Source organism: Cherax quadricarinatus, unplaced genomic scaffold (assembly GCF_038502225.1).
Source record: "Cherax quadricarinatus isolate ZL_2023a unplaced genomic scaffold, ASM3850222v1 Contig1458, whole genome shotgun sequence".
NCBI classification, from domain to species: Eukaryota; Metazoa; Arthropoda; class Malacostraca; order Decapoda; family Parastacidae; genus Cherax; species Cherax quadricarinatus.
The window spans coordinates 40,742-54,258 of NW_027196484.1; the positions used below are offsets into that span (position 1 = coordinate 40,742).

General features: G+C 39.3%; 1 protein-coding gene across 2 annotated transcripts in view; it reads left to right on the forward strand.

Moving 5' to 3' along the window:
- LOC138851662 (vacuolar protein sorting-associated protein 37A-like) overlaps positions 1-13,517 on the forward strand; it is a 63,206-nt gene that overhangs the window by 25,874 nt on the left and 23,815 nt on the right. For both annotated transcript variants that reach the window (XM_070081015.1, XM_070081014.1), the window contains exons 2-4: positions 489-647; positions 5,315-5,466; positions 13,150-13,269. In XM_070081015.1, the coding sequence (XP_069937116.1) occupies positions 489-647; positions 5,315-5,466; positions 13,150-13,269 (431 nt within the window). The remainder of the gene's footprint in view (positions 1-488; positions 648-5,314; positions 5,467-13,149; positions 13,270-13,517) is intronic.

The following is a 13,517-nucleotide window of genomic DNA, read 5'->3' on the forward strand; positions in this document are numbered from 1 at the left end:
TTTTAGTGCCAGGAATGTCTTTCTTGTTTATTCTGGACCCTATTCGGAAATTGGCATCTTTTGAAATTTGTGTGAAATTGGCAAAATTGCTAAATTCTGACCACTGTACTGGATAGTTGAATTTCATAAATGGGTGGTTTCTTGCACCCATTCGATAGAAAAAATGGAGTTCTAGCGAAATATTCATGTTTTTTGTCGACTAGTACAGTGAAATTGGCCGAAAATGGGGCTCAAAGTGGGCAAAATCGCCGATGCGTAAACATCGCCGAGACCGCTAACTTTGCGAGAGCATAATTCCGTAAGTTTTCTATCAAATTTCAAACTTTTGGTGTCATTATGATCGGGAAAAGATTCTCTATCTTTTCATAAGAGAAAATAATTTTTTTTTTTTTTTAAATTTGGCCGACCCTGAGAACGAGTTTCGGAGAGGGCCTGTCGACCCTCAAAGGGTTAATCTTCTACATAATTCGTGTTGTCATTGTTTTCAGTTGGTGTGTTACCTGAAGTAGCATCATTGAGCAGTGAAGAGCTGGAAGACCTTTTGAACTGTGACGACAAGTTGACAGAATTTGTTGCTGCTCTTCCCCAGGTGACAGCACTTAACAAACAGTGTGATCAACTCATCATCCAAAATGAAGCTTTAGCTAGTAGGTTCTTGTTAATTTTATATCTGGTTTTGGTATAAACCTTGGTAATAAATACCGACAAGTTGGTTTAGAAAGACACGTAAGCAAACACTATGACATATTTATTAGAAAACGTTTCGGTCCTGGGACCTTGATCACTTCTAACATACAGAGGTAGAAAGACATTATATATATAGGCGGAGAGTGAGGTGTGAGTGACGCACGTGACCTGAGGAATGTCATGTTGTGATGAGGACGGGTAGACGATGAAATCATAAGAACATAAGAAAGGAGGAACACTGCAGCTGGCCTGTTGGCCCATACTAGGCAGGTCCTTTACAATTCATCCCACTAACAAAACATTTGCCCAACCCAATTTTCAATGCTAGCCAAGAAATAAGCTCTGATGTGCAAGTCCCACTCAAATCCAACCCCTCCCACTCATGTACTTATCCAACCTAAATTTGAAACTACCCAAAGTCCCAGCCTCAATCACCCAACTAGGTAAACTGTTCCACTCATCAACTACCCTATTTCCAAACCAATACTTTCCTATGTCCTTTCTAAATCTAAATTTATCTAATTTAAATCCATTACTGCGGGTTCTCTCTTGGAGAGATATCCTCAAGACCCTATTAATATCCCCTTTATTAATACCTATCTTCCACTTATACACCTCGATCAGGTCTCCCCTCATTCTTCGTCTAACAAGTGAATGTAACTTAAGAGTCTTCAATCTTTCTTCATAAGGAAGATTTCTAATGCTATGTATTAATTTAGTCATCCTACGCTGAATGTTTTCTAACGAATTTATGTCCATTCTGTAATATGGAGACCAGAATTGAGCTGCATAATCTAGGTGAGGCCTTACTAATGATGTATAAAGCTGCAGTATGACCTCTGGACTTCTGTTGCTTACACTTCTTGATATAAATCCCAGTAATCTATTTGCCTTATTACGTACGCTTAGGCATTGCTGTCTTGGTTTAAGGTTGCTGCTCACCATAACCCCCAAGTCCTTTTCGCAATCTGTATGGCTAAGTTCTACATCATTTAACTTATAAGTGCTAGGGTTATGGACACTCCCGAGCTTCAGAACCTTGCATTTATCTACATTGAACTGCATCTGCCATTTTTCTGACCAAGAATATAGTTTGTTTAACTCCTCCTGAAGTTCCCTAACGTCTACGTTTGAATCGATTATCCTACCTATCTTTGTGTCATCGGCGAATTTGCTCATATCACTAGTAATTTCCTCATCAAGGTCATTGATATATATTATAAACAACAACGGGCCCAAGACTGATCCCTGTGGAACGCCACCTGTTACAGATCCCCACTCGGATTTAACCCCATTTATGGACACACTATGCTTCCTGTCTGTGAGCCATGACTCGATCCATGAGAGCACTTTTCCCCCAATGCCATGAGCTGCCACTTTCTTTAACAGTCTTTGGTGCGGAACTCTATCAAAAGCCTTACTAAAATCTAAGTAAATAATATCAAACTCTTTATCGTGGTCAACAGCCTCAAAAGCTTTACTGAAGAAAGTTAATAAATTAGTTAGACAAGACCGGCCTCTTGTGAATCCATGCTGAGTATCATTAATCAAGTGACTCCTGTGTTGTTGGGTTGGTGGTGCTTAAGTATCATGTATGCCAACGTTTTTGAAATTTTGTAGTTTCCAGTGTTGCGTTCTATAGTGTCGGTAATGGCGATTAGTGAGGCTTCTAGGCACCGTCGGCGTCTGCCAAACTTCCTTTCCTCGACGTTCTTCTGTGCAGATCTCCCGACAGTGACAAACTTCTCTTCAAAGTGTATAGAAAACCTACCAACAAGGACGATCTTTTACACTTTTATTCACACCAAGACACCCGCACTAAGAGAGGAGTCCTCATTGGCTTCTTCTTGAGAGCTCTTCGCATCTCCAGCCCTTGTTTTCTAGAAGAAGAATGCACTTACATAACACAAGCCTTTACATGTCTTCAGTTCCCATCTTTCTTCATCCGAGATTGCAGACTCAAGGCACAAGCTATCCTCAACAAACTGCCGATGGAACAGCCCCCTAAGCAGTTCATAGTACTCCCATGTGGTGATGTTGCCACGAATACTCGCTGGGCACTTACTATGAGTAACATCAACGTTTCCACCATAAACACATCATCTATCAAAGACCTCACTACGAAACGCAGCCCCACACCTCTAACTTCTACAGCAGGCGTCTACACTATCCCCTGTGGGTTCTGTCCCAAGAAATATGTAGGCGAGACAGGCAGAGATCTTGCATTCCGCCTGAATGAGCATCGAAACGCCTCTAACAGAGACGATGTAAGGTACGCCTGTGTCCTCCACAGAGACTCCACGGGGCATTTGATGAACTGGAATGAGGCACAACTCGTTCTCACAGAACCAGACCTCAGATGCCGACGGTGCCTAGAAGCCTCACTAATCGCCGTCACCGACACTATAGAACGCAACACTGGAAACTACAAAATTTCAAAAACATGCACCACCAACCCAACAACACAGGAGTCACATGATTTCATCGTCTACCCGTCCTCATCACAACATGACATTCCTCAGGTCATGTGCGTCACTCACACCTCACTCTCCGCCTATATATATATAATGTCTTTCTACCTCTGTATGTTAGAAGTGATCAAGGTCCCAGGACCGAAACGTTTTCTAATAAATATGTCATAGTGTTTGCTTTCGTGTCTTTCTAAACCATATCTGGTTTTGTCTAGTCTAATACAGATGATCAAATTATTTTGAATTTCAGTACTGTTTCCTGTTGCTGGTTGGCATATGAGGTGTGAAAATAGTCCAAACTTCAAAAAAATAGTTTATTACAGTACTATTTTCTTTTATTTATTATTTATATTGAAATTACTTGATGAATACAGTACTGTACAGAGGTTTGTAAATTAGAGCAATGTAAACAAACTTTCTTATAATGAAACCTGAATTAAATTTTCATATTGAAATGAAGAATAGAATTTTAGAATTGTGAATAAGAGTGATTATTGAGTATATTACTTTGCAAACAATATGTACCGTAGCATTTTGGGAAAGTTTTAAGATAACCATCCTTGAAAAAGGGATATTAATATACAGTTAGTGAACGGCAACCATCTAGTGAGGTACAGTATTACCATCCTGTCAAATGAGTGTGAAGTGAGAACTTGTTAATGTGTTTACACTGGCAGGATTGCTGATCTCTCTCTCTCTCTCTCTCTCACAAACGTTAAGATGATAGGTGAATCTTATAAACTTCGACTTGCATTCACCACGTACATACAGAGCCTTTACTTTCCCCTGTGCTTTATAATAGTTCTTAATCCTGTAATGCTGTTATTTCCTTTGCAGCTTAGGAGGCCTGGTCTCAGACCAGGCCTCCTAGGTTGCGAAGACCCAAGCCCTGGTCTGAGACCAGGCCTTGGGAAGATAATCCCTAAAAACCATTGACAGATATTAACTGTCTTAAGGATTTTTTATAATGACTGAAACACTGTGTAACTGTAGGAACAATATTTTGCTATTGTGGGTACAGTATTTGAATCGTGTAGTTTTTTTTTTTTTTGTAGGGTGTTCCATATTTTGGGATCCTTAATTTGCATAATGTTTATTCATAAGTTCAGTCCTACAGTCCATGGATCATAAGTTCAGTCCTACAGTCCATGGATCATAAGTTCAGTCCTACAGTCCATGGATTCTGTTGCAACACTGGGTTAGTCTTACAGTTCAATTCTGAAGAAGTCGAGTGTAGTGTGTAAAAAGCTTGTTTATTATCTTTAATAGGCTGAGAGCTTTGAATACAGTTGATGTATAATTTTTAATGGCAGATTTTTATGTGAAATAATTGGTTAAAGTTAGGGACGGAGTGAGTGATGATGAATGTGTTTCTTCTTTTTAGGGTCACCCTGCCTCAATGGGAAATGGCCAATGTGTTAATAAAACAAAAAAAAAATAGTTTGCTGTTGTTGTTCTCTATGCATAGATATGTGAGATATGAGTAGACAAGTGGTATAGATTAGGGTACAGCACCTTCTATTGCCAAATTCTCCTGGGCTACTATCCTGCCACTAATGTGAAATGCACGCCGGTTAAACGTTTTGCACTCTGACAGGATTGCTGGTGTTTTCTCTTTGTCTCATGAACATGTAAGATAGCAGGTAAATTTTACAAACCTACTCTTACATTCTGTTTACGTTACTTTCCAGTGTTTCTTTATATTTACTTTCCACTTGAGGAGGCTTTGTCTGAGTTCAGGCGACAGGGGTAATGAACCTTAGAATCATGGAAAATATAGAGAAAATTTAATGAAAATTGTACTGTCATAGTTTTGGCTATGAAAAACACTCCAAATTGGTACAAAAACACTGCAGAAACTCTACAAAAACACACACAATATACAAAAACAAAAAACTACAAAAGACTACAAAAATACATCACCATCCAGGTCATTTCCTGGTTGAGGTTTCCTTATGACACTGACCAACCAGGCTGTGGTTCGTATGTCAGTTTGCGTGCGGCCAGTAGTAACAGCCTGGTTGATCAGACCCTGATCCACCACGAGGCCTGGTCTCAGATCAAGCCACGGGGGTGTTGATCCCTGAAACCCTCTCCAGGTAAACTCCAGGTAGTGAGGGACTATTACTCAAACTGATTGATTTTTTATATTTCAGAGGCTAATTTGGAACGTAGTGGTGACTATGAACGTACACGAGATGCAATAATCCAAAAGCTCGAAGAATTCACCTCATTACGTACCAGCTTTGAGGAATTGACGCAAATGCAGCTGAAGGCTTCCGAGAAACTGGCTCCAGCAAGCATACAGGTAAGCATTATTTTTGTGTTTATTCCATGTAACTCAGTGGTCTTCAACCTTCCTACACAAGTGGGCTACATTTGATTGTCAGATGTATGTAATGAGGGCTGCATGGTTTTGTTGACACTGTGCAATGTGGAACCTACATAAAAGTGAATTCATGATTTCATTTGAGGGCCACATCCATTTCATAGAAGAGCCACATGTGGTCTGCAGGCAGCAAGTTGGGGACCCCTGATATAACTGATTCAATACAGATTAGTTGCAGTTGATAAAGTTCAGTACTACTGTTATATGGGCAAATGCTAAACCCATAAGGGTCATCCAGCATTTGGGGAATGGGAGGTAATTAAGTTTGATTCAGGGGAGTGAGTGGCAGCCCTGATTCCTTGGATCAAGAGCCCTTCACCATCAGAACGCCCCATCCACCCTAGCTGGTAGATTGATAATGTTCAGACTGAGTAGTACCCTAGTGTAAATAAGTCATTTTGACTTTTTTGGGGTTCTTTCTTTATGTTTTTTTTTTTTTCAACAAACCGGCCGTATCCCACCGAGGCAGGGTGGCCCAAAAAGAAAAACGAAAGTTTCTCTTTTTAAATTTAGTAATTTATACAGGAGAAGGGGTTACTAGCCCCTTGCTCCTGGCATTTTAGTCGCCTCTTACAACACGCATGGCTTACGGAGGAAGAATTCTGTTCCACTTCCCCATGGAGATAAGAGGAAATAAACAAGAACAAGAACTAGAAAGAAAATAGAAGAAAACCCAGAGGGGTGTGTATATATATGCTTGTACATGTATGTGTAGTGTGACCTAAGTGTAAGTAGAAGTAGCAAGACGTACCTGAAATCTTGCATGTTTATGAGACAGAAAAAAAGACACCAGCAATCCTACCATCATGTAAAACAATTACAGGCTTTCATTTTACACTCACTTGGCAGGACGGTAGTACCTCCCTGGGCGGTTGCTGTCTACCAACCTACTACCTAGGGTGATAATTAATGTGTGCAAAATATGTTTCTACCTATTTTTTTTATCATGGGAGCATTATTATTTAATGGCATAATGGTCATAACTATACAATGCTCATCTTAACTATGTTATGGGGGAATCTTTAGGGGGGATTATTACAGGAAAAATAGTCACAAAATCATAATCTAACACAAAGTGAGAGTGAATGTATTCAGATATTTAGGAGTGGACATGTCAGCAGATGGGTCTATGAAGGATGAGGTGAATCATAGAATTGATGAGGGAAAAAGGGTGAGTGGTGCACTTAGGGGTCTGTGGAGACAAAGAACTTTGTCCGTGGAAGCAAAGAGGGGAATGTATGAGAGTATAGTTGTACCAACACTCTTATATGGGTGTGAAGCATGAATGATGAATGTTGCAATGAAGAGAAGGCTCGAGGCAGTGGAGATGTCATGTCTGAGGGCAATAAGTGGTGTGAATATAATGCAGAGAATTCGTAGTTTGGAAATTAGGAGAAAGTGTGGGATTACCAAAACTATTATCCAGAGGGCTGAGGAGGGGTTGTTGAGATGGTTCGGACACGTAGAGAGAATGAAACAAAACAGAATGACGTCGAGAGTGTATAAATCTGTAGTGGAGGGAAAGCGGGGTAGGGGTTTTCCTAGGAAAGGTTGGAGGGAGGGGGTAAAGGAGGTTTTGTGTGCGAGGGGCTTGGACTTCCAGCAAGCATGCATGAGCATATTTGATAGTGAATGGAGGCAAATGGTTTTTAATACTTGACGTGCTGTGGAGTGTGAGCAAAGTAACATTTATGAAGGGATTCAGGGAAACCAGCAGGCCGGACTTGGGTCTTGGAGATGGGAAGTACAGTGTCTGCACTCTGAAGGAGGGGTGTTAATGTTGCAGTTTTATAACTGTAGTGTAAGCATGCCATGAATGGATATGATTCTGGCAAGACAGTGATGGAGTGAATGATATACAGGTACAAGGCCCCACTTATACGGCGGGTTAGGTTCCAGGCTACCGCCGTAAAGCGGAAATCGCCGTAAAGTGGAACACCCTTTTTTTCCACTTATAAATGCATACAAACACTAGATAACAAGTTTACACTAACATATATTAAGTTAGCAATAGAACCAGGCATCAAAAAACAATAAAAAGGTACAATACACACATAGTGCACTCATTACTTACCTTAAAATATTTATAGTCTTAATCTAGGGTGAGACAAGTAGTATTTATTGTAAGAAATCAAGTGTGGTATGTATTGTAATAGCCAGGCTACCTCACCAGGCCACCCCACCCACACATACTATTCTATGATATTTAAGCATCCCAGAGCGATAAAATGTATATACAGTTCACTCATTACTTACCTTAAAATATTTGTAGTCTTAATGTAGGGTCAGGAGTAAGTAAATGAGATAAAACGAATAAATGAGAGAGAGAAAGAATGAGTACATGAGAGGTAACAGAAGCAGAGTTATGTAAACAAACCAGGCTCCCACATCTTATATTTATGTTTATTTATTCTATTGTGGGGTGTATTTATCATCTTTTTATGTTATGTATCGTGTTTATTATATAATTTTGAAAAAAATATCATGGCTGGATTAATGAAAATGTGTATATTACCGTAATATACGACATTTAATGAGACTCGGTGACTATTATGGATGGATTAATGAAAATGTGTATATTACCGTAATATACGACATTTAATGAGACTCGGTGACTATTGTTATTATGGCGTCACTTGTGGAAGTCGTCTGCTCACATCTCACATTTATGTTTATTTATTCTACTGTGGGGTGTATTTATCTTATTTATATGTTATGCATCGTGTTTATTATATAATTTTGAAAAAAATATCATGGATGGATTAATGAAAATGTGTATATTACCGTAATATACGACATTTAATGAGACTCGGTGAGTATTGTTATTATGGCGTCACTTGTGGAAGTCGTCTGCTCACATCTCACATTTATGTTTATTTATTCTACTGTGGGGTGTATTTATCTTATTTATATGTTATGCATCGTGTTTATTATATAATTTTGAAAAAAATATCATGGATGGATTAATGAAAATGTGTATATTACCGTAATATACGACATTTAATGAGACTCGGTGAGTATTGTTATTATCACCACTTGTGGAAGTCGTCTGCTCACATCTCACATTTATGTTTATTTATTCTACTGTGGGGTGTATTTATCTTATTTATATGTTATGCATCGTGTTTATTATATAATTTTGAAAAAAATATCATGGATGGATTAATGAAAATGTGTATATTAACGTAATATACGACATTTAAATGACTCGATGTATGTAAGTTTATTTAGGTACAGGTATACATAAGTATAATTATCAGAGTATATATAAAATATGAAATAACTTTTAAAAACATTTGAAATTTTGGAGTTTCCAGACAAAATGGAGAGACTTAGTGCTTACTGAGCTCATGGAGAATGTAAACAAACAGGGTGGGGCACGGTGACCGTATTAGAAAGTCAGGTGGGGGGAGCCGTATAGTGAGTTTTGGTCATAATTTGAAATGTCCGTATTAGCGGAACGCCGTAAAGTGAAACGCCGTAAAGCGGGGCCTTCCTGTACATGCATATATGTACACACCCCTCTGGGTTTTATTCTATTTTCTTACTAGTTCTTGTTCTTGTTTATTTCCTCTTATCTCCATGGGGAAGTGGAACAGAATTCTTCCTCCGTAAGCCATGCGTGTTGTAAGAGGCAGACTAAAATGCCAGGAGCAAGGGGCTAGTAACCCCTTCTCCAGTATATATTACTAAATGTAAAAGGAAAAACTTTCGTTTTTCCTCTTGGGCCACCCCACTTCGGTGGGATACGGCCACTGTGTTGAAAGAAGAGATTATGAGGTTAAAGTTGCAAGAGAATCGAAGACTAACCCAAAAGGATTCTTTCAGGTATACAGAAGTAAGATCAGGGACAAGATAGGCCCACTCAAAAGTTCCTCGGGTCAGCTCACTGACAGTGATAAGGAAATGTGTAGAATTTTTAACACATACTTCCTCTCAGTTTTTACACAGGAGGATACCAGCGATATTCCAGTAATGATAAATTATGTAGAACAGGACGATAATAAACTGTGCACTATTAGGGTCACAAGTGACATGGTCCTTAGGCAAATAGATAAATTAAAACCTAACAAATCCCCAGGCCCTGATGAACTGTATGCAAGGGTTCTAAAGGAATGTAAAGAGGAGCTTAGCACACCTTTGGCTAATCTTTTCAACATATCACTACAAACTGGCATGGTGCCAGATAAGTGGAAAATGGCAAATGTGATACCTATTTTCAAAACAGGTGACAGGTCCTTAGCTTCGAACTATAGACCAATAAGCCTAACCTCCATAGTGGGAAAATTTATGGAATCAATAATTGCCGAGGCAGTTCGTAGCCACCTTGAAAAGCATAAATTAATCAACGAATCTCAGCATGGTTTTACAAAGGGGCGTTCCTGCCTTACGAATTTATTAACTTTTTTCACTAAGGTATTTGAGGAGGTAGATCATGGTAATGAATATGATATTGTGTATATGGACTTCAGTAAGGCTTTTGACAGGGTCCCACATCAGAGACTATTGAGGAAAATTAAAGCACATGGAATAGGAGGAGAAATTTTTTCCTGGATAGAGGCATGGTTGACAAATAGGCAGCAGAGAGTTTGCATAAATGGGGAGAAATCAGAGTGGGGAAGCGTCACGAGCGGTGTTCCACAGGGGTCAGTGTTGGGCCCCCTGCTGTTCACAATCTACATAAACGACATAGATGAGGGCATAAAGAGCGACATCGGCAAGTTTGCCGATGACACCAAAATAGGCCGTCGAATTCATTCTGACGAGGACATTCGAGCACTCCAGGAAGATTTGAATAGACTGATGCAGTGGTCGGAGAAGTGGCAGATGCAGTTTAATATAGACAAATGCAAAGTTCTAAATGTTGGACAGGACAATAACCATGCCACATATAAACTAAATAATGTAGATCTTAATATTACGGATTGCGAAAAAGATTTAGGAGTTCTGGTTAGCAGTAATCTGAAACCAAGACAACAGTGCATAAGTGTTCGCAATAAAGCTAATAGAATCCTTGGCTTCATATCAAGAAGCATAAATAATAGGAGTCCTCAGGTTGTTCTTCAACTCTATACATCCTTGGTTAGGCCTCATTTAGATTATGCTGCACAGTTTTGGTCACCGTATTACAGAATGGATATAAATTCTCTGGAAAATGTACAAAGGAGGATGACAAAGATGATCCCATGTATCAGAAACCTTCCCTATGAGGATAGACTAAGGGCCCTGAAACTGCACTCTCTAGAAAGACGTAGAATTAGGGGGGATATGATTGAGGTTTATAAGTGGAAGACAGGAATAAATAAAGGGGATGTAAATAGTGTGCTGAAAATATCTAGCCTAGACAGGACTCGCAGCAATGGTTTTAAGTTGGAAAAATTCAGATTCAGGAGGGATATAGGAAAGTACTGGTTTGGTAATAGAGTTGTGGATGAGTGGAACAAACTCCCAAGTACAGTTATAGAGGCCAGAACGTTGTGTAGCTTTAAAAATAGGTTGGATAAATACATGAGTAGATGTGGGTGGGTGTGAGTTGGACCTGATAGCTTGTGCTAACAGGTCGGTTGCCGTGTTCCTCCCTTAAGTCAATGTGACCTGACCTGACTAGGTTGGGTGCATTGGCTTAAGCCGGTAGGGACTTGGACCTGCCTCGCATGGGCCAGTAGGCCTTCTGCAGTGTTCCTTCGTTCTTATGTTCTTATGTTCTTATGATGGTCTGGGATATTGACAGTTTGGAGGGACTTCTAAACTGTCATATATGAGTGCCTCTGCAAAGACAGTGATTATGTATGAGTGAGGTGAAAGTGCTGAATGATGATGAAAGTATTTTCTTTTGGGGGATTTTCTTTCTTTTTTGGGTCACCCTGCCTCGGTGGGAGACGGCCGACTTGTTGAAAAAAAAAAACACAGTACAGTACATAAATAGTTCACATGAATGCAAATACAGTATAATATAGGAACAGGCAATTTAAATACAAATTTAGCAACAGGCAATTAAAAAAGCAACTATAATTTACTTTGCTTTGAAAACATCACCTGACACACATGTGATAGGCTTGAGAGTGACCTACAAAACACCGGGTGACTGTGCAGTGGGTAATCTTCCCTTTGCGCCAGCTTGGACCTACTGAATGAGGCCATATTTTTAATGATGGAGTTTCGTTTCTAAGACCACACTGGTAAACAAATTCATCGCAAAGTGAGGAGCACACTATAATGGTAATGGGTTTGTGCCAACTGTCTTTGATATTGTTTTAATGTCACCTTTCCATCATTTATAGCATTTCTGGTATATTTTTAAATGTTTATACAGTAGTGTACAATATATTGTAATAAACAGAATAAAGAAAATCAGCACTTAGGTATGCATTCTGGTCAGAGAGCCCGTAGTAAGTCCAAGCCATCGGTAAAAAAGTATGTCACTAAGTGAGGAGAGGCTGTAATTACAGTATTTTTTGGGAAGGTAAATATGGAAAAGCCCGTAATTACATTCAGCATTTTGGACAGATTGAACTGGGAGTACACCTAATAATAAAATTGTATGTTTGAATACTGTAGCCAATACAGCAACCAGGGTTATTCATTACATTGCTATTCAGTGTTACTCAGTGCAGCATTATTCAATACAGCAACCAATTTTTTTTTTTTTCAACAAATCTGCCATCTCCCACCGAGGCAGGGTGACCCAAAAAGAAAGAAAATCCCCAAAAAGAAAATACTTTCATCATCATTCAACACTTTCACCTCACTCACACATAATCACTGTCTTTACAGAGGCACTCAGATACGACAGTTTAGAAGTCCCTCCAAACTGTCAATATCCCAAACCCCTCCTTTAAAGTACAGGCATTGTACTTCCCATTTCCAGGACTCAAGTCTGCCTAACCGGTTTTCCTAAATCCTTTCACTAAATATTACCCTGCTCACACTCCAGCAGCTCGTCAGGTCCCAAAAACCATTCGTCTCCATTCACTTCTATCTAACACGCTCACACACTCTCCTCCAATCTTTTCAAGGACGACCTCTACCCCTCCTCCCTTCCCATACAGATTTATACGCTCTCCAAGTCATTCTACTTTGATCCATTCTCTAAATGACCAAACCACCTCAACAACCCCTCTTCAGCCCTCTGACTAATACTTTTAGTAACTCCACACCTCCTCCTAATTTCTGCACTCTAAATTCTCTGTATAATATTTACACCACACATTGACCTTAGACAAGACATCTCCACTGCCTCCAACCGCTTCCTCGCTGCAGCATTTACAACCCAAGCTTCACACCCATATAAGAGTGTTGGTACCACTATACTGTCATATCTTCCCTTCTTTGCAACCAGTGTCATTTGTGCTAAAACAATGTATTCTTGTATGTACTTATACAGTACTCCACATCATTTCACCAAATATCCACACTAAGGAGAAGAACCATTGTTGTGAGTTGACGGTAATCCAGCTTGGACCGAAATGTCATCATAGGGTTACTGCCCTAAGTGCGGGTTTTTGGTGAATTGTTCCAGCCGTGACATTGTGACTTGTTATTCTACTCTGCATCATTTTTTTAATGTGATTGCAATAACCATAAACCTTTTTCTTCACTCAGGAGAGTCTACTAATATCATCAATACAGTCTGAGGAAGAAAGTGAAAAAATAGCAGAAGACTTCTTACAAAAACACATTGATGTTGAATCATTTTTGGGTAGCTATTTGGAAAAGAGAATAGTAAGTACACTACAGTGCTTCAATTATCTGTTATTCAGTATATACAGCCTCTCCTCACTTAGCAACGGAGTTCCGTTACTAAGACTACGTCGTTAAATGAATTTGTCGCTAAGTGAGGAGCATGCTATAATGGTAGTGAGTTTATGTCAGCCATCTTTGATATTGTTTTAATGTCACCTTTGCACCATTTATAACATTTCTGGTATATTTTTAAATGTTTATTAAGTAGTGTACTGTATATTGACATA